This window comes from Mus caroli, unplaced genomic scaffold, assembly GCF_978045245.1.
Source record: "Mus caroli unplaced genomic scaffold, Mus_caroli_1 scaffold_8, whole genome shotgun sequence".
NCBI classification, from domain to species: Eukaryota; Metazoa; Chordata; class Mammalia; order Rodentia; family Muridae; genus Mus; species Mus caroli.
In genome coordinates this window covers 129,109,878-129,132,642 of record NW_028227263.1, presented here as the reverse complement: position 1 = coordinate 129,132,642, position 22,765 = coordinate 129,109,878, and the positions used below count along the sequence as shown (strand labels likewise).

General features: G+C 40.1%; 1 protein-coding gene and 1 pseudogene across 3 annotated transcripts in view; both read right to left on the bottom strand.

Annotated features, from left to right (window-relative positions):
- Window positions 1–22,370, bottom strand: part of LOC147003500 (sulfotransferase 2A1-like) — a 32,060-nt gene extending 9,690 nt beyond the window's left edge. For 2 of the 3 annotated variants that reach the window (XM_085842159.1, XM_085842160.1), the window contains exons 1-3: window positions 22,235–22,370; window positions 20,976–21,184; window positions 17,596–17,722 (exon numbers count right to left, since the gene is read on the bottom strand). In XM_085842159.1, coding sequence (XP_085698285.1) covers window positions 17,596–17,722; window positions 20,976–21,184; window positions 22,235–22,370 — 472 coding nt within the window. Of the gene's footprint in view, window positions 1–5,450; window positions 5,491–6,844; window positions 6,873–10,927; window positions 10,948–16,229; window positions 16,250–17,595; window positions 17,723–20,975; window positions 21,185–22,234 lie in introns of all 3 variants that reach the window. The other variant, XM_085842158.1, reaches the window with a different exon arrangement.
- On the bottom strand, window positions 7,427–9,955 carry LOC147003501 (histone acetyltransferase KAT6B pseudogene; annotated as a pseudogene).
- Window positions 22,371–22,765: the final 395 nt, after the last annotated feature.

Sequence of the window (22,765 nt, the reverse complement as noted above, 5' to 3'; positions counted from 1 at the left end):
TAATCCTGGTCATGAACCCATGATTGATGATGTCATAGTTCCAAACTAGGGTTCCTACTGTCATTTAACTAAACGGTCATATTGTCAAACTACCGTCTAAATATTTGTATTTATACCTGTGGAATTGTGCTGTTCTATATCTATGTTAGAGATTAATTTTGCAACTGGCTCTGGATAATGTAGACTCAGAAGTGATCAAATTGTGCAGCCTAATTGTGAGTGCTCAGTCATTGATGTACCGAAGACTCAGGAAATACCATGGGACAGGAAGTAGAAAGTAAAAGCTAGAGAATGTGGTGGAGTGATTTGAAATATTCCTCTGTAAATATTGTCCTTTGAACATGAATTAGCTGTTATTATGCAAATGTGTTCATATCACCAATGGTTGCCTATAGCAAAACTGCATAACATAAAGCCGATCAATATTCCAGGATGCATGGGAGAGGGTGTCCTGAATCCTCACTCCTCACTGAAGATCCATTTGCAGTTGATGACTGCTAGATGAGAAAGACTTCCACACCCTTTTCATATAGGGCCACTTTTATGTTTCTAGTGCACACATGGATGGCCCTACATCCATGCACATATGAGCACCACAAATTATCATTAGTGGGTTGTACTGTTTTGAAAAAATTAAGTTCTGCTATGGACATATTATGCAATGTATAGTGTGTTGGAATGCATACTGGTAAATCTGGTAGAATGTGATATAACATATTCATTTTTAATTTTTTAAAGAATAGAAATATTATGTATAAAAACACAAAAATTTTGAAAAATAAATCAAGTAAAAACATAGGACATATGCAGCTGGAAACACGAATTTCTGGGGTACTGGTTAGTTCCTATTGTTGTTCCACCTATAGGATTGCAGACCCCTTCAGCACTTTGTGGACTTTTTCTAGCTCCTCCATTTGGGGCCCTGTGTTCAATCCAATAGATGACTCTGAGCATCCACTTCTGTGTTTGCCAGGCACTGGCATAGCCTCACAAGAGACAGCTATATCAAGGTCTTTTCAGCAAAATCTTGCTAGCCTATGCTATAGTGTCTGCGTTTGGTGGCTTATTATGGGATGGATGCATGGTGCAGTCTCTGGATGTTCCATCCTTTCCTCTCAGCTCCAAACTTTGTCTCTATAAGTCCTTCGATGGGTGTTTTGTTCCCAATTCTGAAGGGGCAAAGTGTTCACACTTTGGTCTTAGTTCTTCTTGAGTTTCATGTGTTTTGCAAATTATATCTTGGGTATTCTATGTTTCTGGTCTAATATCCACTTATCAGTGTGTGCATATCATGTGAGTTATCTTGTGATTGGGTTACCTCACTCAGGATAATACCCTCCAGATCCATCGATTTGCCTAGGAATTTCATAAGTTTATTGTTTTAATAGCTGAGTAGTTTTCCATTTTGTAAATATACCACAATTTCTATATCCATTCCTCTGTTGAGGGACATATGGATTCTTTCCATTTTCTGGCTATTATAAATAAGGCTGCTATGAACATAGTGGAGCTTGTATTCTTATTACCAGTTGGAACATCTTCTAGATATATGCCCAAAAGTGGCATTGCTGGTTCCTCCAGTAGTACTATGTCCAATTTTCTGAGGAACAGCCAGACTGATTTCCAGAGTGGTTGTACAAGTTTGCAATCCCACCAACAATGGAGGAGTGTTCCTCTTTCTCCACATCCTCGCCAGCATCTGCTTTCACATGAATTTTTGATCTTAGCCATTCTGTCTGGTGTGAGGTGGAATCAGGGTTGTCTTGCTTTGTATTTCCCTGATGATTAAGGATGTTCAACATTTTTTCAGGTTGAAAAGCATATGAAATGAATTAATGGCCACCAAGCCTGTTCTACTTGAGAAAAACGATTTTATCTTAAAACCCCATCCACATGAGTTAGTTTCAGCAGTCAACCATATACATCCCTGTGTCACCTTAGACTCTCAGTTTAGAGATTTTCCCCATGAAATTTGCCTATGAATGTGTATTTGAGTGATTGTCTTTATTGACCAATGACGTGGTAGCGCAAAGAGCATAAACCTGTCGACCTGGTCTGAATGAAAAAACTGAGAGTGAGACATTGAGAAAATTAGTAAGCTGATTTGTAAACTGTTTTCACTTCAGCTCTTTCTTAAGATCCTCCCTTGATTTCTCCTGTTGATAGATTTTTCACCTGAAAGTGTAAGTCAGATAAACTCTTTCTGCTCTTAAGTTGCTTCTGGAAAGACTATTTTATCAGAAAAAACATAAACCAAACTAGACCAATCATTAAACAGGAAATAGGAGAACACCTTGTGTACCTTAGCAAAATCATCAAAATGACAGGCATTGATAGTCAACTTACAATTATAACAACTTATTAATGTGACTTTTTATTTATTAATTTAAGTTTTATTGCATTATGATGAGAAAAGATAATTTCAATTTATCAGAAATTAACATTTAACATTTAAAACATATTTTAACATTTAAAAACATATTTTGAGTACATACAATTATATCACATTCTTCTTCTCCTTTGGTTCCCCAATTCCTCCCAGAGAACCTCCTTCAATACCTGCCATATCTTTCAGGATTTTTATCATATTTTGTAAAATTTATAAAATAATATAACAATAAAAATGAGTACTCTAAAAGTTACTTGATATAAAACCACAATCAACTGAAAAATCTTATATTGATGCTTGTCTACAGCAATACTGAAAATACATACCTTATTCTCAATATAAATTTCAAATAATTCCAAATATATGAGTATATCACATTTTAAAATAATATATCACCTCTTCAGGTCAGTGCCTGCTCTAGGCCACCATGTGTGCGAACTCAGCAGACAGTCCACTGTCCCCAGAGGATTCTACACTCTCTTGGTGCCCTTGCATGCCCAGGATCTTAGGATCCCTGGTGAGTAGAGTGTAACATCTGTTCTAAAACAATCATGATGGGCCTGTGCCAGCAAAAGAAGGACACAGGAGTCCTGCCTGACCAGCAGCTCGGGTTCCTTCAGATCAGTGCTGGTCTACCTTGGGTTCGAACACAATGTCCCATGGTCCCCAGAGGAGATTCCGATTCCAGATTCTCTAACACACCGGCAATCTTAGGATTTGAGGATCCCAGTACCCAGGAGCGTGGTCACAACAGGATTTTAGGGTTTCAGAGGAAGCTTGACTGCCAAGAACTCTGACACACCCAGAAAATCAGGTTCATAGGATCCTGGAATCATAGGATCATAGAGAAAGCTGGACTCTGAGGAGTTCTGAATCAACTGGGATTACAGGAAGGACAGGCTCCAATCAGACATATTGAGGGCAGCAAGCACTTGAGATAATCAGGTAACAGGAGACAAGTGTAAGAATAGAAGCAACAGAAACCAAGGCTACATGGCATCATCAGAACCAAACTGTCCCACCATAGCAAGTCCTGGATACAGCATCACACAAGATATGGATCTAATGTCACTTCTTTTGATAATGATGGAGGACTATAATAAGGAAATAAATAACTCTTTTAAAGAAACACAGAAGAGCACATCCAATCAGGTGAAAGAATTGAACAAAACCATCCAGGATCTACAAATGGAAGTAGAAACAATAAAGAATTCACAAGGGAGACCACTCTGAAAAAAGAAAACCTAGAAAAGAAGTCAGGAGCCATTGATGCAAGCATAACCTACAGAATACAAGAGATAGAAGAGAGACTCTCAGGTGCAAAGATACCTTAGAAAACATTGACACAATAATCAAATAAAATGGAAAATGCAAAAAGATCCTAACCCAAAGCATTCAGGAAATCCAGGACACAGTGAGAAGACCAAATCTAATGGTAATAGGTATAGACAAGAAGAAAGATTTTCAACCTAAAAGGCCAGTAAATACCCTCAACAAATTTATAGAAGAAAACTTCCCCAACCTAAAGAAAGAGATCCCCATGAATATACAAGAAGTCTACAGATCTCCAAATAGTTTGGACCAGAAAAGGAATTTCTCCCATCCTATAATAATCAAACCACCAAATAAAATCAGTAAAGGGAAAAAGTCAAGAACATATGAAGGCAGACCTATCAGAATTTCACCTGACTTCTCCCCACAGATTACAGAAGCCAGAAGATCCAGGGAAAATGTCATACAGACCCACAGTGATCACAAATGCCAGCTCAGGCTACTATATCCAAGAAAAGTCTCAATTACTATAGATGGAGAAACTAAGGTATCCCATGGCAAAACCAAATTCACACAATATCTTTCCACAAACCCAGCCCTTCAAAGGATAATAAAGGGAAAGCTTCAACACAATGAGGGAAACTACGCTCGAGAAAAAGCAAGAAAGTAATCTTTCAACAAACCTGAAAACATAGCCACATGAACAGAATTCCAAATCTAAGAATAAACATAACAGGAAGAAATAACAACTTTTCCTTAATATTTCTTAATATCAATAGACTGAATTCCCCAATAAAAAGACATACAATAACAGACTGGTTAAGTAAACAGGACCCCACTTTTTGCTGCATACAGAAAATCCACCTAAGGCATAAAGGAAGACACTAACTACCTCAGAGTAAAAGGCTGGAAAAAAATTTTCCAAGCAAATGGTCCCAAGAACCAAGTTGGAGTAGCCACTCTAATATCAAATAAAATGGACTTTCTCTCTTTTTTAAAAATGGCTCATCATAATTTATTTTATATTAAAATGTACAGCTTTTTGGGGGGGAGGGTGTTTACCTTCTTTTTTTTTTTGAAGTAACTGAATAAAAAGAAAACAGGTAAATACAAGAGTTCTGCTGGCTCCTACTTTATAAAAGGTCGTGCACACCTGTTATGCTTAGCCCTTACTGCCATCTGTCCAGGTGCAAAGGCTACAAAAGGAAGCAATAGAAACAGACACAAATAAGTTTTCTGCTTTTTTACTTGAGATTTGTAAGCTTACTTTGTGCTATTCACAAGCTACTTTTCTATTTTTCTTTAAAAAATAATTTCAATATTTTTTAAAGATAGAAAAATCTACAGATGAAATGAAAATGTAAAGAGGCATTTCCATAAAATAGCAACTTTACACCAAATTCATGATTAAAAAAAAAATCTTGCCAAGTATTTGGACATATATGAAATGCTTCAAAACCTGACAGATAAACACTGAGACATGCTTCATTTAATAAATAGAAGTGTGCATTTATAAAACAGAAAGCTGCCTCTCCCCAAAGGAGCCTGCCACCAAAATGGAAAATGGTCTTCTCAACTTTACACCAAACATTTAGCAATAAACCCCCTTCACTAACCAGACGGGAATAGCTGTGATTGCTCTTTACAGTTTTATAATTAACAAAAATAGATACTTTTTTAAAACCTCAAATTAGGGTACCCTAATCAAGGCAAAAAAAAAAAAAAAAGCAAAAACCTTAAGAAGTGGCTTACCGTTAGCACAACACTTGTACAGTACTACAAAATGCACTGTCACCATCAAAGAAATTAGTGGCATACTGAAGGGTCACCTTAAACAAAATATACAGTAATTGAAATGCTAAAGGCATTTCCATGGAGTAGACAAGGAAGAAGAAAAGCTGGAGGTTCAGTATTAAAACAGGTGATTTGGGAAGGGGCTTGTATGCACACTGTTAAATGGAAACAGGCAAGATGTGTGGCTACTGCCAACTAGAGTCCTAAGAGAGGCCTTCCTTTGCAAAGAATTTTATATAAAAGTAACAGAAATAAAGGTATCAAAAAAGAAAAAAAAAGGAAAGAAGAAAAACGACTTGTATAAGGCATTCTGCTGCATACAGCTTTTTTTTTTTTTTTTTTGAATAAATGGTGCCAACAAATGTTTTTGTACTCACACCAATGCTGGTTTTGAAATCGTACTCTTCAAAGGTATTTGCGCAGATCAATCCAATAGTGGGGCCCAGTGGGCTGGGTGGGCTGCCAGGCTGTCTACCTTCTCATGTAGGATCCATTGGGAGACTGTTTGGACATGCCCATGTTCATGTAGCCATGGGGTCCCAGGGCCGTGTACATCATGTTAGTGTGGGGTGGGGTCTGCATCGGCTGCTGGGCATATGGCTGGCTTCCCATCATATGCCCAGCAGATGGGCACATATGCAACTGCATCGGGTACTGGGGGGGTTGATTCATGGAGCCATGGTAGCTGTGGTAACCACTCTTCATCATCCTGTTCATCATCGGCTGGGACATGCTATACCCATTCATGGCATTCAGAGTGTTCATGTTCATATTTACGGAGATGACATTGTAGGCTGGTGCTGGCATCAAGTTCACACTCATGTTCATGCCTCTTTGCATTGTTAAAGTCCATGCAGGACCCTGCATGGCTACAGTTTGGGAACGCCCATCGATTTGTGACTGATGGGTGGCAGCATCTGGTGGCAGAGATACGGACTTAGTTCTTATGGAGACGTGGTCCTTGCTGGCTATCTGAGTTTGCAGTATTTGGCTGTGGGAGATGCCAATATTCGATGCTGACTTGTTCTGCTGCAGGAGAGATGGTGGCAGATTCATGGGAGGAGGAGTCAGGTTAGGGGTTGGGGTCATGGTAGCTTGTGCTTGAGGTCCTTCAGGGACAGAGTGTAGAGACTGTGAAAGCTGAACAAGCCCTGTGTTGCTTAATGGTGTGGACAAAGAGACACTGTTTGCATAGGAGGTCACAGCAGTGGAATGATTAATAAGTGTATTAGTTAACTGCTGCAGTTTGTCAGGGTTGAAGGTGGCAGATGGCTGTGGGTAGTGCCCATCCCCAAAATCACTTTGACCCATTCACTCATATAAGCCAATGTTGGTATTGCTGGTCTCGGGGATGTCAGCCAGCTTCATGGGTGGGGTGAAATTGGTGACCATGCTGCACTGAGCTAGCTGCTGACTGCTACTGGGAGGCCTCTCCACCACACAGCCTTGGGGAAACTTGACGCTGCAGGTTGGAGGGGAGCTGATGCTGGTCTGCTGCATCATGCTGCAGTTACCGCTGATGTTGGACATCTGCTGGGTGACAGCACAGCTGTTCTGTGTCAGATTGCTAGAGGTGAGACTGCTATAGGAGCAACTATTCTGGGAAGAGCTATTTCCACAGATGCTGCCTCCCATGGTTGAGTCATAGCTGCTTGGGTTCTCGTTGTTCTCTCTTGTGCTCTCAATACTGCCCAGGTCACTGAACCTGCTGTCAATGACCTGCTGTGAGTGATCTGACACTGACAGGATGTCCATCATTGGACTGGTCTCCATGTTCTGCAGAGGTGGCACTGTGATGGCAGTCTGATCAGGGCTAATTTGGATAAAGCTATTCTCTAGCAGGGACACTGGGGCTATTGACAGAATGAACTGACTTGCCTGGAAAGGAATGGACAGATTAAAGTGGGCTACCTTGGACTGTTGGCACTCGTCCAGTATGGTGGGAATTTGAGGACTTTGGTCTGTGTGCATTTAGTTTTGCAGGCTTCTACAGGCCTCTTGAGTCTCAGCACAATCTGGAAAGGTGTCATCTTTTTCCCTGTTTTCTTGGGTCAAAGACTGAATAGCCTGGGCAGTCTTGGAGTCAATTTCCACAGCTGCTGGGCCTCCCTCTTTGAGATCAGCATCCATACCATCACTGTTCTTTTGGTCCTGCTTCTGTGTCTTTTCTTCCTGGTGCTCCCTGTCAGACTCAGGTGCAATTCCAGTGTCCCCGGCAAGCTCCTTTGGCTCACTGTTACATGACACTGTGAGATCAACACTGCAGTTTATCAAGACCCCAGAGTTCAAGTGGCTCAACTGAATGTTCAGGTCTAAATAAGTCTCCTGGCCCTTTAGTGCATCTTTGAAGGTTTCTCTTGGGAGGTCTCCTCTCTCCATGTTGGCAGCCTCCATGTGGCCATATTCTTCATCATCTGCATCATGGTCCTCATTGTGAGATGGCTCTTCTTCCTCATCCTCATCCTCTTCATGGTCATCCAAATGCACAGGGTCTTCCTTTTCCTAGGAGATTTCCTCTTCTGTGTTTTGTTTACTTTCAGCACCACCTTGGTCTTTTTCTCCTCTTCCTCCTCTTCCTCCTCTCCCTCCTCCTCCTCCTTCCTTATCCTGTTCTTCCCATACAGATTCAGCTTGAACTCATCTATCCTCTCTTTGCTTTGCTTCCTCTTGGAGAGCCCTTGCTTCACTCCTTTTGGCCACACTTGTCTGCACTTTAGAGGCTCAGGATTGTCTTTACTGCCTACTTTCAAGTGTTATGCATCATTGCCTACATCTTTTCTACAAAGGGCAGCATTCTTGAAGAAATGATTGTCGATTCCTTCCTCTTCCTCTGTCTGCCTTTTCTTCCCTGCGTGATGTTGGAATGCTTTTCTAAGAACTGACTTTCTGTCCCTCTCTCACTGGGACCTCACAGGTAGGCTCCAGCTGCAGCATTGTTCTCTCCTCATCTGAGTTGTCAAAGGGCTCATTCAGCACTTCTGTCCTCTTGGAAATGGTCTCAATGGTTACGCTGCTGTTGATCCTCCTGCGTTTATGACCTTTTTTCTTCTTTACTACAAAAGTCCTCTTTCTTTTAATGGAATCTGACTGTGGCTTAGTCAACTGTGGGGGAGATGTGTGAATGCTCTCCTCCTCTTCCCCATCATCTTCCTCTTCCTCATCATCGTCCTCCTCCTTTTCCTCTTCCTCTTCTTCACTGCTCTCTTTTGACAGTTTTAACTACTGTCCTCTCTCCCCGGCCACTGGCTGCCTATCTGGACAATGCAAGTATTTATTTATTTTTATTGTACTTTTGCAGATGATTGCCCACTGGTAACTCTAGACTACAGGATCTCTTGATCCTCCTTCTCCCAGCAGCTGGCTTGTTCCACTAGTCATTCAGGCTCTTTCTCAGCTTCTCACTCTTCCTCAGAAAACACAGCAATAGAAATTAAAATTGGAGTCCATCTTAGAACGTCTGGATCAATTTTGTTGGTTTGGGAACAGTTCTTCAGCTTTTCCATGTGGCTCAATATCAACTTTTCCCTTCTTATGATGACAAACCTGCCATCTCTCCATCAATCATGTGGAGGTGCTGCAGAGTGGTGGCAATGACATGTGGGCACATACCTGTGGCTCTCCTAATGACCTTGATGCTGATGTGCCTCTTGTGGTGGTTGTAGAGGTATTCTAAGATGACACTTTTCCAGTAGGTCAGATAGGAGAGCTGGCCCAGGTCAGAGAGTGGCTTTCGTGAGACCCTGCTTGGCCTTCTCCTTGAGAAAGCAAATAGATGAATTCAATGAGAAAGCATCCAAATCCTTCCCTTTGGTGCTGGGGCATGATCATTATGCTGGCCAAATTATACTTCTGCTGGCAGAGCTTTTCCTTGGAGAATTATCCAACCACATGACAGCCTTTTTCATAATTTTTTGTAAGGACATTAAAAAGGAATGGCTCAAAATCATAATACAAGGTTTTGTGGTCTAGTAAGAGCTTGGCGAAGTAAATGTTTTGGCAGTACATATTACATATATTTCCACTAACTTCAAATACCGAAAGGTCTTTCCTTCAGGAAAATTTATTTGCTGTAGGACGAAACCATCCACACTTCTTTGAGTGTCATAGCAAAATATTTTTACTCTTCATATATTTAAGAAAGAATTCACACAGGTAAAACTTTGATAATCTTGCATATTTCTGTGGGTAAGGCAAGGAGTACCAGGTTTGGATATCATATTTTCTGAACTCTATTACTGAGGGGTAGTGACCACAGTCTTCCAATCCACTTTCAAATTCGATTTTCTCCCAAGACAGTCCTGGGCCTGATTAAAATTGTCCAGATACTCTTCAGTCACGATATCTGTGTTTCCCATCAGACTTACATCTGCACTTTCTTTTTTGATGCTTATTTTAATTTCAGTATCAGGTGACCCCTTCCTGTGAATGCACTTATGGATCCTTTATCACTGGTTACAATTCTTTTGTCAGTCTGGAAAGTGGTGGGTCACAGCACGCCATATGGAATCTTTTATCACAGGAATAAAAAAAAAAAAAGTATATTATCTGCATATTTTCCCTGGACTTGACATGTTCTGCAGGTCTTGTACTTGATGCACTGCCACTTCAAGGCCTTCACATTTGTGGTTAATTCAGGAAAAAATTCAGACAGGATGGATATCCACTACTGACACAATCTGCACAAGATACAAGTTCTTCTGGTTTCTTTTCACAATTTGACTCTTTAGTCCTCAAACAGAAGCTACATATTGGAATGGGATCAGCAGGGTTTTTTTTAGTTAGGATTTTACTGCTGTGAACAGACACCATGACTAAGGCAACTCCTATAAGAACAGCATTTAATTGGGGCAGGCTCACAGGTTCAGAGTTTGAATCCATTATCATCAAGGCAGGAACATGGAAGCATCTACACAAGCCTAGTGGAGGAGGAGGTGAGAATTCTACACCTTCAACTCAAAATGGACTTTCAAACTAAAGTTCTCCAAAAATATAAGGAGGGACACTTCTTACTCATCAAAGGTAAAGTTTACAATAATGAACTCTAAATTATAAACATCTATGCTCCAAATGCAAGTGCATCCACATTCATTAAAGAAAATTTGATAAAAATCAAAGCACACATTATAATTCTAACAATAATACTGGGATATTTCAACACCCCACTCTCATCAATGGACAGATCCTGGAAACAGAAAATAAATGGACACACAGTGAAAATAATAGAAGTTATGAAACAAATGGATTTAAATGCTATCTTTACACATTTCATCCAAAAATAAAATGATATATCCTCTTTTCAACATGTCAGATTACCTTCTCCAAAATTGACCATATAATAAGTCACAAAACAGGCCTAGGCAATACAAAATTATAGAATGAATACCATGTGCTCTATTAGATTTCCACGGACTAAGGCTGATCTTCAATAACAACATAGATAATAGAAATCCCACATACATGTGGAAGCTGAACAACACTATACTCGATGATAACTTGGTCAAGGAAGAAAGAAAGAAAGAAATTAAAAACTCTAGAGTTTAATGAAAATGAACCCACAACATACCCAAATGTATAGGTCACAATGAAAGCGGTCCTACAAGGAAAAGTCATAGATCTGAGCGTCTCCAAAAAGAAGCTGAAGTGAGCACACACTAGCAGCTCGACTGCATACCCAAAATCTCTAGACCAAAGGGAAGTAAAAACACCCAATATGAATCGGTGGAAGGAAATAAACTCAAGGTAGAAATCAACCAAGTGGAAACAATGAGAACTATTCAAAGAATTATCCAAACCAAGAGCTGGTTTTTAAGAAAATCAACAGGATAAATAAACCCTTAGCTAGACTAACTAGAGGGCAGAGGGACAGTATCCTAATTAACAAAATCAGAAATGAAAAGATAGATATAACAACAGAATCTGAGGAAATCTAAAAATTCATCAGATCCTACAACAAAAGTCTATACTCTACAAAACGGTAAAACCTAAATTAAATGGACAATTTCCTAGACAGATACCAGGTACCAAAGTTAAATCAGGTTCAGATTAATGACCTAAACAGTTCCATTTCCCCTAAAGAAATAGAAGCAGTCATCAATAGTCTCCCAAACAGAAAAAGCCCAGGACCAGATGGGTTTAGTGCAGAGTTCTATCAGACCTTCAAAGAAGACCTAATTCCAAATCTCCTAAACTATTCCAAAAAATCAAAACAGAAAGTACTCTACCCAATTCATTCTTTGAAGCCACAATTACTTTGATACCTAAATCATATAGAGACCCAACAAAGAAAGAGTACTTCAGATCAATTTCCCTTATGAATATCGACTCAAAAATAATTAATAAAATTTTAACAAACCGAATCTAAGAAAACATCCAACCATCATCCTTCATGTTCAAGAAACTTCATCCTAGGGATGCAAGGATGGTTCAATATATGGAAATCTGTCAACATAATCTGCTATATAAACAAACTCAATGGCAAAAAACAAATGATCATCTCTTTGGATGATGAGAAAACATTAGAAAAAGTCCAACACCCCTTAATGATAAAAGTCTTGGAAAGATCAGGAATTCAAGGCCCATACCTTGACATAATAAAAGCAATATACAGCAAACCAGTAGCTAACATCAAAGTAAATGGTGAGAAACTGGAAGCAATCCCACTAAAAGCAGGGACTGGATAAGGCTGCCCACTCTTTCCCTAACTGTTCAATATAGGACTTGAAGTCTAGCTAGCTCCGGGGTACTGGTTAGTTCATAATGTTGTTCTACCTATAGGGTTGCAGATCCCTTTAGTTCCTTGGGTAGTTTCTCTAGCTCCGGAGGTCTTGACTCTAGCTGCATATGTATCAAAAGATGACCTAGTCGGCCATCACTGGAAAGAGAGGCCCATTGGACTTGCCAACTTTATATGCCCCAGTACAGGGGAATGCCAGGGCCAAAAAGTGGGAATAGGTGGGTAGGGGAGTGGGTGGGAGGATATAGGAGACTTTTGGGATAGCATTGGAAATGTAAATGAGGAAAATACCTAATAAAAAGTATTAAAAAAATAAAAAGTTTAATTTCAGTATCCAAGTTCGTCATTTATAAACACACGAAAGCATAGTCCAGGCAAATTAAATACAGAGCCTACATACACTATTTCAACAAAACATTTTTTTTTCTAAAATATCAGAGGCAAATGAGTGATTTGTTTCACCCATAATATTTAACTGATTTGCAATGAGAAAATGAAAAACTTTTTTTTTTTTTAAGACATAAGCAAAAACTTTGGAGTCAGGTAAAGTGTCTGATAGCTGATACTTCATTTTGATATCCTTGGCACTCTATAATGTACCAATGATGGTTTAGGCTTCCCTATCATAGGAAAAAAATCTAAATATCTAAGATTTTTCTCATGACTGCAATATACAAGCGCTTTCCTTGTCAACAAGCTACCTCCTCAAAGAAGAATCTGAGCTGTATCTGGTCAAGCTCTGAGGGGTCAGCACATACTTCTTACTAGATAGCTTTATTGTATAGAGATGCAAAAAGTAAACCAGAGGCAGGGATATTTGATCAACAGGCCCTATCTCTTTTATACATGTCATATCATGCACTGGTGAAGTCCTAAGCATGACTTTAAAAATTGGATTAAATTTCAAGGGACTCATAATAAGCAGGATATCTCTGAGTTAACTGACCCTGTAAAACCTGATTGCAACACCTGACATTGGAACGTGCTCATGACCAATTCGCCATGTGATTGACACTCCATGATATGCCCAAGTTGAGTTTTGTTTTCAAATTCCTGGTTCTGTAATGTAAACAGCTTCCAGAATATTCCCTCTAGGACATACTTTTGGAGCCTGTGGTTAAGAACTGTTCAGTCAGGATGGCTTAACCTCCACCTCCTATTTACAGGTTTCATTTAACAGCCACAAAAGCTGTTTTGTTGCAAATAAAATATTTAATTAAAATACAGCACCTAATTTATGGTTTTTACACAACTGAATAAAAACCCTACATAATAAAATTGTTTACATCTTCCTTTCATTCTAGTAAAACAGATTATTATCCTCTCAAAACAAAACAAAAAACCTTTATAGTTTTAAACCTGATCATCCTAATTCATAATTGCCAAGACTTTGTTTCTAGTGGGCTTCTGAAAATGCACCTTGACACCTGGCCTGAAGGAGGAGTAAGGCACATGTGGGTATTATGGTGAGAACTGGCAGGTAGCCCCAGATGCCTGGTCTGGGGTCCTAAATGGCCCATCCAGGCAAGTCAGCCCTGGTACAATAGCTAGCACTCTGAAGGACGTTTACAGTCTGGTGGCTCCATCAATGAGTTCAATACTGAAAGCATATCAAAGGAAGATTCACTTTTTAAAAGACTAGCTTTTCAAAATGCTCCATCATGAGACTGGGCTGGCCAAAGCTGCCAGCATCTTTGGATATGCTGAACAACTTTTCTGAGGGGACTGTACTTGGGGGACAGCCCAGAAATCAGACTGCTAAGTTAGACTGCCCAGGCCACAATGACTGCTTTAGGTTCCAGTAGGTAAGTGGGTCACAGCTGTGTTCCAGCACCTCTTCCTCCAAATACGCAAGCACCATGTCTTCAGATAGTTTCTCTCTCTGATCTCTCTCTATCGGTGCGAGTGACCACAGGCTCTCCTCTGTGCCAGTGTCTTTAAGTGGGGTCCCTGAGTCACAGCCATTGGAGGTGGCAGTGTCCTCTGAGGTAGAATTCAGTATTTCTAGCTCCCTGATTAAGTCTTGCCTGTACTGCCCTGCCTCCTCTTCTGTGAACAGGGAAGCTTTGTAGCGAGGGTCCAACAGTGTGGCAATGATGTATCTGTGGTCATGAAGGGTGGCAGACAGGCAGCTCGCCATGGCTTCCCTCAGGGACTTAAACATGGTGTCAATGCCCATGGTCTCCCCAAACAGCATCTCCACTTTTCTGCTGAGGCTGTGGATCATGGGGATTACCTGGCTCAGCGTAGATATGTGGGCACTCATCTCTCGGATTGCAGCATCAAATGATCTCAGCACATGGCACACAGACCTCATGACCTTCCACTGGTCACAGTTGATCAATTCTCTGAAGTTACATTCAATGGATACCTGGTTAACTGCCCTCTTCTGCTCAATCAGATGTTCAAGCATGTGGAACAATGTGCTTCACCTAGACGGTACATCCTGGATCACCTGGTGCTGTGGCAGCTCGTAGTCTTTCTGCAGTTCTGCTAACTTCTCTCTTACTCTGGGTGACTGATGGACCCGCTCACACAGCTTCCGGGCAATACTCAGTAAGTTCTTGAGCATCCTCTGGCTCTTGATAGCCTCACTCACAATCAGATTCACTGTGTGACTGAAACACTGCACACTTGAGTGTTCACCCTCACTCAGCATCTTCCCTATGCTTGGATTGTCAGTGACAGTGATGCCAATCTGAAGGCCAATGGAAGTCACCTAGGCTTCCCACCAACACTCCAATTGCTTCTGAATGCTATTTCCACTATTGTCACAGTCAATCTGTGACACATCTAAAAGTGCTGAGCAATGGTGGTCCTCACAATGTGGTTGGACAGTGGGTGTGAAGGTGACCCAGTGAGCTATAATGGTCAGATATTCACGAGTCTGGCTACTCATCCATATTCAAGAGGTGAAGTGAACCACACCACTCTCAGCTTCCTTCAGATGTGACATAATTATCTGTTTCATATTGTCATACATATCTGGGATAGCTGTTCTAGAGAAGTAGGAAGGGGAGAGTAAAGAGTACAAGGTTTCAAGTATTCGAGCAGCCTGTTAAAGCCAACATTGTCTACAAGGGAATGTGGGTGAAGGTCAAGTGCAATCATTTCAGCTATGAGACTTGTGATTTTTTTGGCAACTTGATGAGAGTCATAGAACTTCTCTGTGGAGTCACAGAAAGGGAAAGGCCCTAAGAGCTCTATGCCCAGAGGCCTCCAGATGCCTGGAGAATGGGACAGAGTGGTCTCTGAGATGCCATTCTTGAGTACATGGCCATGGAACTGCTGCAGATGGTTCAGAAGACAGCTGATGCCCAGGTTTGTGGGCTTCTTGCCCCTGCTGATGGTCCGGTCACAATGCAGGCACACCACCTTTGTTGAGTCTGCTGAACAAATAGAAAAGTGATTCCATAGCTTGGTGGTCTTCTTGCTATTAGTAGGAAACACACCTTGAGGGTTTTTTTTTCTGACCACTGCTGGCAAGTCAGTTAATTTGGAGGATATTTCTGCAGAGGCCAAAGTGGCATATGGAGAGATTGCCAAACTTGCACCCAGAAAGTCCTTGGGTTCCCAACCACCTCAGGGTGGCGTCTGTACAGGTGTTGCATCAAACAACTGGTGCCAATATCTCCCTTCTTCCCCCGACTAATAATGCAGCTACAGTACTGGCACACTGCTTTGAGACTGACCATTAGGGACAGGGAAAAGTGATGCCAGACTTCTGACTATAGTTTTCTCATCACCTTAATTTTGCTGGAAGACAGTGCCTGATTCCAACCTTGGATTTACTGTGTCTGGTGGCTGCTTCTCTGGAGAAAACACTACAGAGGCCTCCCTCAAGTCATCAGAGGATGACAACATGGACACATCTTCTGGGGACACATCCCCAGGATTTATGTGTGATGACAGGACCTCAGGAAGTCTGTCGGGGGATGAGGAGGCAGAAGGGGACTCTTTGACTCATTTGCCTGGAGATAACGATGCAGAGTTGAGATCCCCTTCTTGGGGCAGCAGGGCAGGCATCAGGGTTCAGGGCACAGGGTACAATGGTGGGATGCCTGTGTTGCTCCCGTTCTCCTGCAGTACAATGGAGCAATATGCTCTCCACATGTGCCTGATGAGGCAGCTTGTGACCAGGTCCTTCCTGTTCTTCCCTCTACTGAACTCATTCATACAGTGGACACACACAGCCTTTGAGCAACTAAGGGGTGACAAGTAGAAGTGCTTCCAGATGGCTGATCTCTGCCTGGACCCAAATGTGCTTTGGGGAAAGGAAAGGTTTCTGTCTGCCATGGTTTCTGAAGTGTTATCATAATGGAGCATGGAGAGGTTGAGAGAGGAGCCTGCCAAGGCCTCCTCTCTGCTGTACTTTTCAGTGACAGACACATCAGACACCTCTTCAGAAGAAACTACAGTTACAAACTCTTTCATTATTTGGTGAGGAGATGGGATCTTGGGAGCCATTTTCTGGAGAATTCTGACAGGTGATAGCACAGTGCTAAGGTCTCTCATATCTGAAATGCCACCTCCTGTAGGCGGATAGGATTCACAGTGGAGGGATAAGAATAGCAACCCATTCAGAAAAACCTTTGGCCCCAAATGTGTCCTAACCAGAAGATGTCCAGAAATAAAGATGGAGCAGAGATGGGCAATCAATTACTGGCCAAAATTGAGACACACACCATGGACAAGAAACAATCCATGATACTATTGCTGATACTCTTAGATGCTTACCTACAATAGCCCAGAATAACTGTACTCTGAGAGGCTCCACGTAGCAGCTGAATTACAGAGATATATAAGTCCACAGCCAAACATTAGTTAGAGCTGTGGAAGTCTTTTGGAAAAGTTGGGGAAAGGATTGTTGTACCCAATGGGGTTAAGAACTCCAGATGAAGACCAGAAGAGTCAACTAACCTGGACCTTTTAGCACTCTCAGATACTGAACCACCAAACAAAAAGTTATCCAGAGCTAGACCTAGGGGCCCTGCACATATGTAGCAGATTTGTAGCTTGGTCTTTGAGCAGATCTCCCAACAATTGGAGCTGGGGCTCTCCATGGACATGTTTCCTCTCTGTGGATCCTATTCCTCTATCTGGGCTGCCTTGTCTTGTCTCTGTGGGAGAAGACACACCACGTCCTGGGGAGAATTGTTGTGTCATGGTAGGGAGGTACCCTAGGGCAACTATCCCTTCACCGAAGAGAAGAGGATGGGGATAGGAGCTGTGAGTAGGGGTCATTAAGAGGAGAGTGGTGCTGTATATTGTGACATAACAAACAAACAAACGAATAAATTTATAATATATATATAATATGAATAAATAAATTTATTAATTTATAAATTAATTAATGAAATTAATTTCTCTGAGTTTCTCCCCCTCCTATATTTAACAGATTACTCACCATTTCCTTTGAGAAACCATTCAAAATATGTTCCAAAAGACCCTGGATTCTTCACAAGGTTTGTGTTTCCCCAGAAAAAGTAACCAGACACAAGAATATCTCTGGGATTTCTGATGAGATAGATCGCCTTGAATGGATGAAAATGTAAATGAAGGTCAACAGTTATTCCTCACATTTTAACTGTCATAATTTACATGATATATTCTAATATCTAATTATTTCTAATTACATTTGCTATTTCTATGTGGGAAAACATATACACAAGTGAAAAATCTATAGTCATAATTCCCCTTTTCTAATTTTATATGATTTGTAAAAAATGAACAACAAAATGACTAGTTCATTAATAATGAAAAAAAGAAACAGACTGATTCGACAGTTCTAAAGATTATAATAACAATTGGTTATCCAACACCAAATGCCATGCCTGTAAAATAAACATACAATTAATACTGTAGTGACTGAGAAAAGTGCACTGAAGTAATTTGGGATATACAGATTCATTTACGAATATATTGATTATTTATTTATTTAGGAATATATACTGTATACATTAGAAGCATGTAAATATATATCTCTATAGGAATACATAAACATAGGAATATATTTAGAAATATATATGTATATTCATATGTATATATATGCAACATAATTAATGAAAAAGGAAAAAATAAATTTGAAAGAGAGAAAAAATTATATATTAATTTTGCAGGGGAAATATGGTAGGGGAAAATGATTATATATATAATTATATTTTATTATAAAATGTCAAAACATAAAAGAAATAATTTAAAAGAAATCATTATTTTTTAAAAATATATTTATTTTATACATAGGAATACACTGTTGCTGTATTCAGACATACCAAAAGGCACTGGATCTCATTACATATCGTCATGAACCACCATGTTGTTTCTGGGAACTGATGTCAGTACCTCTGGAAAAGCAATTACTGCTCTTTACCTTGGAGCCAACACACCAGCACCCAAAGTAATCATTTTTAATAAAATGAACTTCATATTTTGTACCAATTATTCTATATCTCATCTTTTTATCTTCAAATGTATTGATTTATGCATGTCTGAGTGCACACATTCATTTTTGCACACCATATGTGGACAGAAACCCACAGACATTAAGTAAAAGGGAGTTGGATGCCCTGGCACTAGAGTTGCAGAGAGTTGTGAGACACCATGTGGGTGTTGGGAACTGAACCTAGGTCCTTTACAAGAGCAGCCAGTACTCTTAACAGCTGAGCCATCTCGCTAAGTCGTCTTAGAAATTTTAAATATTTTTATTGGATGTTTTTGTATACATTTCAAATGTTATCACCTTTTTCAGCTTCCTACCTCCTCCCTGTAAACCCCCAATCCAATCCCCTTCCCCCTGCTTCAATGAAAGTGTTTTCTGACAACCATCCACTCCTACTTCCCAAGGATAGCTAAAGTTATTCTCAACAATAAACGAAATACTGGGTGAATCACCATCCCTGATCTCAAGCTGTGTTATAAACAATAATGATAAAACATTTATGCTATTGGTACAATGAAATGCAGGTGGATTAATGGAATAGAATTGAAAACCCAAAATTGAACCCACACACCTATGTTCAGTTGATCTTTTGCAAAGCTTCTAAAACCATCCACTGGGAAAAAGAGAGCATTTTCAACAAATGATGCCTGTTTAATTGGCTATCAGCTTGTAGAACAGTGGGAATTGATTCATTCTTGTCTCCTTTTACACAGCTCAACTCCATGTGTATCGAGAACTTCCACATATAACCAGATACACTGAAACTTATAGAAGATAAAGTAGGGAAGAACCTAAAATACATGGGCACAAGAGAAAAGTTCCTGAACAGAACAGAAATGGTTTATGCTCAAAGGTCAAGAATTAACAAATGGGACCTAATAAAATTGCAGAGTTTCTGTAAGGCAAAGAACACTGTCATTAGGACAAATGGAGAGAGGAACACTCCTCTATTGCAGGTGGGATTGCAAGCTGGTACAACAACTCTGGAAATCACTCTGGTGGTTTCTAGGGAAATTGGACATAGTATTACCTGAGGACCCACTCCCGAGCATATATCCAAAAGATGCTACAACATATAACAAGGATATGTTCATAGCAGCTGTAATGATAAGAGACAGATTATGGAAATATATCAGATGTCCTTCAACAGAGGAAATGATACAGAAAGGGTGATACATTTACACGATGGCATACTACTCATCAATAAAAAGCAATGACTTTTGAAATTCATAGGAAAATTAATAAAAATAGAAAATATCATCTTGAGTGAGGTAACCCAATCAGAAAAGCATACAAATGGTATGCATTAACTGATAATTTATTACTAGCCCAGTATGTCAGAATAACCAAAATATATTTCACACACCACATGAAGCTCTAGAAGGACGACCAGAGCGTTGATACTTCCATGATTCTTAGAAGGGGGGACAAAAACTTATGGGAGGAAACATGAAGACAAAGTGTTGAGCAGAGACTGAAGGAAAGACAATACAGATACTGCTCCATCTGGGGATCCATCCCATATTCAGTAACCAAACCAAGACACTATTTTCGATGCAAAGAAGTGCATGCTGTCAGGAACTGTCTTCTGAGAGGCTCTGCCAGAAATATAGAATTCATCTCTTTAAGCTTCAGTTTCCCTGGTCAAAATTTTCCAAATCCAGATAAGACACACACATATATATGAATGGCCACAAACATTGTGCCATTTTAGTGAGAGATTATTCTAAGTTTGTCTTTGTAGTTGCAGCATAAACTATAGCTTTTATGGATGGAGGAATTTACACAAAAATTTCTTACTAACTAGGACCTTTCATAGGTCAGTATGTGGATATCTCTGATTACTTCTACTGTTCCTCTTTCCATTTCATGGGAGACTTCTGTGGCTACTGATCTCAATAAACAGCTACACACGTGATGACACTGTATATATAACTGATCTTTGAAAATTGATGGCTGGTCAATTTTCTTCCCCTATGAGCAATTGTGTCTTTGGTGTTTCACCCACAGGGCTTAGTTATACATTATATAAGAAAGATTAGCTTTTTGATGACAATGATATAGTAATATCCATTGTACATTAGAGATTGAACTCTATTTGGCCTTTATATGTAGTTCATGAATGTTTCAGTGTGATATTTCACTTTATTTCTTAAAGCTGCCCAGGATCACTGTGTGCTGGTCCACATCCTTGTACTCTATCTAATATAGTCTGAGGTGGGGAAACATCAGCATCACCTACTGCATGAGAATCCCATCTTCACATTTCAGCAAGACCTCCAGGATTTGTCAGGTAAAATAAGTTCAGAGTGTTTAGTCAAAGAATATTTCAACCACTGGACACTGACCTTGGCCTTGGAACTGAAGAAAGACTTGGGGAAGAGATGGATGGGAAGATGGGAGGTTATGAGTCGTGGTCCTTCTTTATTGATTAATGCAGGATATCCTGTCTCAGTCTCTAGCCAGGGTGAGCGGTCCCAAATGGGCACAGTTTGGATCCATTTCGGATCTCCCTTGGTCTGAATCAAGCAGACAATCTCAATCAGCCAGTTTGTTCCTGAAGGAAAAGGAAAAGTGACTGTCACTCATTTCAACATTACTTGTGAAAAAGCCTCAAGTAGAATATATGCCCATAAAATTTACAGTGCTGCCCAATTTCAAGCACACAGAATTGTATTCACAATGGCTGTGTGACATAAGTGCAAAGTATATTCACTCATCATATTCTAGACTTCATTTGCAAAACCTTATACTCAGTAAACAGCAACCTGGCAATGGAATATCTCCTCCAGGCCTGGGCCAACATCATTCTATATTCTGGTGGAATGAATTTGTATCTCATATATTTCAGAATGTTATAATCATATCACATGCCCTTTGAGACTACCTCATTTAATTTAATTCACTGTCATTGAGATGCCCCCATGCTGAAATATATGACTGAGTACTTCTCCTTTTTAAGGTGAATCAATTCCCTTGTGCATTTTTATCACACACACTTGATTTCCGATTATGTGCTCATTTATCACTGGATGTTTCTCTAGCTTCCTTCTCTGAGATAGTGTCTTGTACTTTTTTCCTATATTCCCACTGCCTATGGAATTTCTGTGTCATTTTTCTTTATATGTCAACAACCTAATACTTGCTCAATGTTCAGTGCTCCTTCCACACAGCAATCATCCATATCACAAAACTACCATGATGTTGCTTTTTGCTTTCTTGAGTGTTCTGATTCTTTCTACATCCTGGACAAGGTCCATAGCAATTTTACCTGAAACTGTCCTCTCTTCCACATATCCTCACATACATGCCTCTATCTCTTATTTCTTGCATTTATTCTCATCACTCTCTCTCTTCTATCTCTTCCCCAGAGAGAGGGACCAATGACATATTCTGCCTCAGGGAGCACTGTCATTGTTTTGGAGCCATAGCTGATCTCCTCTGCCCACATAGGTCAGTCTGAGTGGAACACACACAAATCTCCATGCCCACAAGTCATTTTACACATTAATATATAGAACACTCTACTCATCACCCGAAATGAATTAGGATCAAAGTACTAATCTCCCTTATACATTTCTGAATTAGTTTTACTGATGATCCTTACCTGACTTGGGGTAAGTCAATATCAATAAGTCTTCTTCTTTCACCACAAACTTATTACGAATATCTTCCAAAATTTCTCTTTGATGTAATATGGCAGGAAAAGGTATGCCTTCAAACCAATAATATTCTGACATCATGAATAGCTCCTTGTAGGTGCTGTTAGGATTCCAGCCAAGGACACTTATTCAACTTATAACAAATGCTGAGAGGTAAGATTTATAGTGCAGGTAAAAAATTATTAACATTTTTTATGTGTTTTGAAATATTTACTGATGGCGAGAAATAAATATTATCACATACAGTCAAAGGTTACTATTCAGCAATTTTAAAGTTGTACAAAGAGACAGCTTCTGGGACAGGCGGGAGCCACAGAGCCACTGAGGCAGCACCCTTTTGGGGCCGCAGACATCCTGCACCCTCCCAGCCGGAGGACAGTGATGTGCTTTGCAGGGAGCGCCATCTTGGCTCCGGGACTCCGCCAAACTTAGTCTGTACAGGTCAGAGTGAGGACCACAGAGGCAGACAGCTTCTG